At 42.7% G+C, this 6,396-nt stretch overlaps 1 protein-coding gene across 1 annotated transcript in view; it reads right to left on the reverse strand.

Annotated features, from left to right (window-relative positions):
* The window catches only part of USP14 (ubiquitin specific peptidase 14), a 50,072-nt gene extending 45,663 nt beyond the window's left edge, over nt 1–4,409 (reverse strand). Inside the window, exon 1 of the mRNA XM_060613393.3 lies at nt 4,142–4,409. Coding sequence (XP_060469376.1) covers nt 4,142–4,157 — 16 coding nt within the window. The 5' untranslated portion in view covers nt 4,158–4,409. The remainder of the gene's footprint in view (nt 1–4,141) is intronic.
* Nucleotides 4,410–6,396: the final 1,987 nt, after the last annotated feature.

Genomic DNA, 6,396 nt, shown 5'->3' on the forward strand with positions numbered 1-6,396 from the left:
AAAAAAATTAAAAGTAATCAAATTCTTACACCTGCTATACAACATGGATGATACACTAAGCAAAATAAGCCAGATACAAAAGGACAAATACTATGATTTCCCTTATGTAAGGTACCTACAGTAGTCAAATTCATAGAGACAGAAAGTAGAATGGAGGCTGCCAGGAGTTGTGGGTGAGGGGAAATGCAGAGTTATTTTTAAAAGGTACAGAGTTTCAGTCTAGGAACATGAAAAAGTTCTGAAGGTAGACGGTGATGATAGTCACACAACAACATGAATGTACTTAATGACAAAAAAAAAAAAAAAAGGTACACTTAAAAATGGTTAAAATAGGGGCACCTGGGTGGCTCAGTCGCTTAAGTGTCCGACTTGGGCTCAGGTCAAGATCTCATGGTTTGTGAGTTCAAGCCCTGCATCAGGCTCTATACTGTCAGTGCAGAGCCTGCTTTGGATCCTCTGTCCCCACCTCTCCCCCCAACGTTGTGCATGTGCACACACTCTTCTCTCCCAAAAATAAATATTTTTTAGGGGTGCCTGGGTGGCTCAGTCAGTAGGGCGTCTGACTTCAGCTCAGGTCATGATCTCATGGTTTGTGGGTTCTGGCACCACATCGGGCTCTGTGCTCACAGCTCAGAGCCTGGAGCCTGCTTCGGATTCTGTGGTCTCCCTCTCTCTCTGCCCCTACCCCACTCACATTCTGTCTCTAGCTCTCAAAAATAAATTAAAATGGTAAAAAAAAAATGTTTAATAAACATTTTTTAAAATAGTATTTTATGTTACATATATTTATCATATGATAAAAAAATTTCAATCTGCCTCAAAAAAGAGCTAACTTTTAAAATACATAAAAAGAGGGGCACCTGGGTGGCTCAGTCGGTTAGGCGTCTGACTTTGGCTTGGGTCATGATCTCACGGTCCCAGAGTTTGAGCCCCACATCGGGCTCTGTGCTGGCAGCTCAGAGCCTGGAGCCTGCTTCGGATTCTGTGTCTCCCTCTTTCTCTCTACCCCTCCCCACTCACGCTCTGTCTCTGTCAAAAATTAATAAACATTAAAAAAATTAAAATACATAAGAAGAAGTAATAGTTGGTTTCCACTGAAAACTTCACACCTATTCAAATGAAAATCTCACAATAGTTGTCTGTTTTCCTGTAAGACCAAAATATGAACAACTAATCCTTACTATAAATCCCAATTCTTTCACCAATTCAATTAATGTGTTTAGCATTCATTCAATAAGCCCAGTAACAAGTATTGGGGAGACTCTATGAACCTTGAATCTAGTAAGAAGAGAGACTGGAGGAGAAAAAGTTAAAATAATTAACAATACCATATAAATATTATAAATGCTCCAAGATCACAAAGGAAAGCTTCATGAGTGAAGAACAATTTCCTGGAAAAAGTGATAACTTTTAGTTACAACTATCAACTTTTTTTTTAAATTTTTTTTTTTTAATGTTTATTTTTGAGACAGGGAGAGACAGAGCATGAGCAGGGGAAGGGCAGAGAGAGAGGGAGACACAGACTCCAAAGCAGGCTCCAGGCTCTGAGCTGTCAGCACAGAGCCCTACACGGGACTCAAACTCACAGAGTGCGAGATCATGACCTGAGCTGAAGTCGGATGCTCAACCGACTGAGCCACCCAGGTGCCCACAACTTTTTTTTTTTTTAACATGTTTATTTATTTATTTTTGAGAGACAGCACACACTCAAGCCGGGGAGGGGCAGACAGAGAGGGCGAGAATCCCAAGCAGCCTCCACGCCAGCTGCACAGAGCCCAATGAGGGACTTGATCTCATAAGCCATGAGATCATGACCTGAGCTGAAATCAAGAGTCAGATGTTTAACTAATAGTTATAGGGGTGCCTTTGGCTATCAACTTTGAGTTGAGTCTCAAAGAAAAAATTAGATGTTATCCAGACACTTTGGATATATAAGCATTCCTGGAAAAGATAAGAAAAACATCAAAAGCATAAAACTGCATTATGTGTTCTGAGATTTAAGTAATTCCCAGAGGGGTAAGAAGCTGGAACTGGAAACTGGCCAAGGATCAAGTCAAGAAAGATAAATAAGTCATGCTAAAACATACAGGCGTTGGGCTTTATGTTATAGAAATGTAAAATTCCTGAAAGGTTTTTTTTAAAGGCCACTTCAGTCTATTTTGAACATTGTTATCACTCTAGCAGCAGGTGGGGAAATGGGTTTGAAGAGGGCACAACTGTAATCTTGAAATAAGCAAGGAACATAGAACAATAGCACAAGAAAAAAACAGGACAAAACCAAAACAGTGTTAGAAATAATGAAGAAGAGGGGCACCTGGGTGGCTCAGTTGGTTGAGCGTGCGACTTGGCTCAGGTCATGATCTCACGGTTTGTGAGCTCAAGCCCCATGTCTGGCTCTGTGCTGACAGCTCAGAGCCTGCAGCCTTCTTCAGATTCTGTGTCTCCCTCACTCTCTGCCCCTCCCCCGCTCATGCCGTGTGTGTGTGTGTGTGTGTGTGTGTGTGTGTGTGTGTGTGTGTGTGTGTGTCTCTCTCTCTCTCTCTCAAAAATAAATATTAAAAAAAAAATTTAAGAAATAATGAAGAACCCATCTGAAATTGACTTAGCTGTGTCACCATGAACAAGTTACTTTAATTTTTTGCTCACCCATCAAAGAGAATCCTACCAGTATCACAGGATTATGTTCAAGATTGAAACAAAGCAACGTTATAAAAACACTAGCTTTGTGCCAGGTATACATATTAATTTTTATGGCACTTATCCTTACCCATATACCAATCTGGATATTTATTTTTTTACTAAAACTTATGAAATGGTACTTAAAACGTTCTCATTTTAATATAGAGGTTTTTGCAGAACCTGATATACAGAATCTCAAAATGGAGAAGTCAAAGGAAGAAACCTTAGAAATCTACCCCAATTCTCTCATTTTGGAAATAAGGAAAAGATATGATTAAATATTTAAGATAGAACTTAATGTTTAAGATAGAAAGTTTGGTAAATATTAAGTATTTTTGAGGGGAACAGAGAGATGTTGGTAGTGTGTTTACATATTAGCATACACTGGTATTTATTGCCATTACTTAATTGATAACCCCTCAGTTCTCCATTGCATAAATAGAATATTTCAAGTACCATTCTACTGTTAATCATGGCTTTAGAAAGACATAGAGCAATCATTAAAGCATTCAAGATTCTAGAACATCAAGAATCAACCTCGAGATTAAACATTATTCCTTTGTTTCATACCATTCTTTGAAAATGCTGAATCTTCAATAAAGGAATCATGATAAAGTCAGGAATGGCCAATGAATCACACATCCATAGCTAACCGAAGCCACTACATACATTTCAGGTGCCATTTTGAATAAGACTAAGAAACAGCAAGGGCCATTAACTAAGTGAAAATGTGATCCCTGGCCAATACCTTGGAGCAAAATAAAATAAAACAAAAACTGTCAAACGCCATTTAAAAGGAAATTACGCCTGTGGATATCTGTATTCATCTAAGTCTCAATGCTAACGCTATGCTTCAGACACAGAAGCCCAATGTAACGTCTGATGAAATGAAAGCAAAGCAAAAAGTTCGCAGTATGCCTCAGGATAAAACTGAAATTGGTATAAAAAGGATGCCTGAGCCAAAGGCTGCAAAGGGTAAGCTATGGGAAGCTACTGACAGAAACCCCAAGCACGATGAAAGCTAACCTTCCATCTCCAGTCCTTCCATCCCACCCTTACCCCTCCCTTCCACAGCTACCACTAATGAGCCCAAGAAAAGCCCCGCTACACCTCTAGCCTGCTCCCGGGTGCCTCAGGACACACCCTCACCTCTCCCGGTTCACTAGGACAGCGACAGAAACTATTCTGCAGAGTCACCACTCCAAGTGGCTGACTTGCGCTCCCCATCTCCACTCCCCCACCCACCCAGGGCCAGGAGGGGCAGCAGTCCCTCAAGCTGCAGAGCTCAGAAATAGCGGGCAGAGAGAAAGGGGCCAGGGTCATCGCCACGCCGCAGTCACCCCGACGCACGCCTTCCCGATCCCCTCCCCCGTCCCGTTCTCAGCCGGGTGCCCGGCCTGAAGGCCAGGCCTACTCAGAGGCCTAGCACAGAACGGAACCGCAGGGCGAGCGGAGAGCTCACCTGAATAAAGCGGCATGGCGGCACAAAGGGCGGCGGCGGCGGCGCAGGAAGGCTGGGCCTGGCAAGGGCGTCGAAGGGAAAGGGACGCGATGAAGCTGTGGCGGCGGCCAAGGCGGAGGCGCGGTAGTGGCGGCAGCACGGGTGCGACGAGAGTCTCATTCAAACCGGCCACTGACGATGACGCAGCAACACGCAGTTTACCCGCCCACGGAGCCACAGGGCAACTGCAGGAGAAGACCCAGCGCAGAGCCGGCGAGGCGGGGCCTACTGGATGGAAAGCCAGGAGAGGCGGGGGCGCGCGAGGCGGGGGCGGACAAATGCGAGCCTGTGGCCCCTGCACCCGTACAGGTGCACGCCTGCGCAATGCACGCCGCTGCCCAGCGCCCACCTCAAAGTGGGCCAGGCCTCGCCCTGCCTGGTCCCCGCCGAAGTGCGGAGTTGGTTTTCTGGCGGCTGTCTTTTTAAAAAAGTCTTTCTCCCTTTTTTTTAAAGAGTGGTTCGGCTTGAGACGGGCATTTTTTTTTCTTGTTAATATAGGCGGGAGAAGAGCTGAGAGAGGCCTCGCTCCGCCCCTCACCTGAGTCTGTCTGCTTATTAATAAAAATATCCAACTCTCCCTCTCTGGATTTTGTGACAAATGCGTGTCAAAAAGCTTTGCATACTGCGGAGATAGGTCAGCCTTGATTGTAACGTATTACTGTTGTTTTTAACAACCGTTTCAGACCCTAGGTTGGATCCAGTAAGATAGAAAAAAATGCCCTAAGATAGTCGGGAGTTACCTGTAGCCCTCCACTTATTGGTCTTGGACCTGTTTCCCCAGGAAACAGAATTTGAATACATGGTTTCTGAGGCCTCTTCAAACTCTAAATTATCCTGGGAGAGGGAAATTCAAGCATTCTAATTGAGAAGAAGGCCTGTAAATGAAAGGAGAAATTTCAAAGAAATTCGAATTATATTTGAGGTACTTCTTGAGGTAACAGGGACTTTATAATGACCCCAAATTCTGAAAAAGTATTTTTTTTTTATTTTTTTTTAACGTTTTATTTATTTTTGAGACATGGAGAGACAGAGCATGAACAGGGGGGGTCAGAGAGAGAGAGGGAGACACAGAATCCGAAACAGGCTCCAGGCTCTGAGCTGTCAGCACAGAGCCCGACGCGGGGCTCGAACTCACGGACTGCAAGATCATGACCTGAGCCAAAGTCGGCCGCCTAACTGACTGAGCCACCCAGGCGCCCCTGAAAAAGTATTTAAACTGTCCATATTGCAAAACATAAAAATGATGTCTGTAATATTAAGTGGAAAGATTATGACAAATTTATTGAGCATTATGATTTTAAGTACATAAGATTAATGGTCATAAAGACTTGTTTGAATCCAGTTGTTACTAGCTGTGTGACCTCTCTGAACCTCAGTTTCCTTCTCTATGAAATCAAGGGAATAATATCTACATTATAGGATTGTTATGAGAATTAAATAAGATCATACACAGAAGATGCTTAGCAGAGTGCATTGTACCTAGTACACCACAAATATCTATTACAGATTATACAATAAAAACTGAAGAGGGAATTTGTATGGTATGGTTAGAGTAGTGGTCTATGGGTAGTTTTATTCTCTATTTTCCAAATGTTTAGTCATATAGTTGTATAAAATATACCTGTTTATTTCATTTTAATTCCAGTATATTAACATACAGTGTTATGTTAGTTTTAAATGTACAATATAGTGAGTCAGCAATTCAATACAGCACACACTGCTCATCACAAGTGCACTCCTTGATCCCCACCACCTATTTCACCCACTCCTGACCCCCCTCCCCTCTGGTAACTATTACTTTGTTCTCTGTAGTTAAGAGTCTGTTTCCTGGCTTGTCTCTCTCTTTTTTCTGAAATGTAGCTTTAAAAATATATTGGATATGGGTGCCTGGGTGGCTCAGTCAGTTGGGCATCCGACTTCAGCTCAGGTCATGATATTACAGTTCGTGAGTTCGAGTCCTGCGTCGGCCTCTGTGCTGACAGCTCAGAGCCTGGAGCCTGCTTTGGATTCTGTGTCTCCCTCTCTCTCTGCCCCTCCCCAGCTTGTTCTCTGTCTCTCTCTCAAAAAATAAATAAATAAAATTTAAAAAAAAAAAAAAAAAATATATATATATATATATATATATATATATATATATATATATATATATATATTGGATAGATCCTCTGTGAGAAAATTGTGTTGCCCTGTATGAAGTTCACAGTAAGGGAGGCCTA

This window comes from Panthera onca, chromosome D3 (genome assembly GCF_046562875.1).
Source record: "Panthera onca isolate mPanOnc1 chromosome D3, mPanOnc1 haplotype 2, whole genome shotgun sequence".
NCBI lineage: Eukaryota > Metazoa > Chordata > Mammalia > Carnivora > Felidae > Panthera > Panthera onca.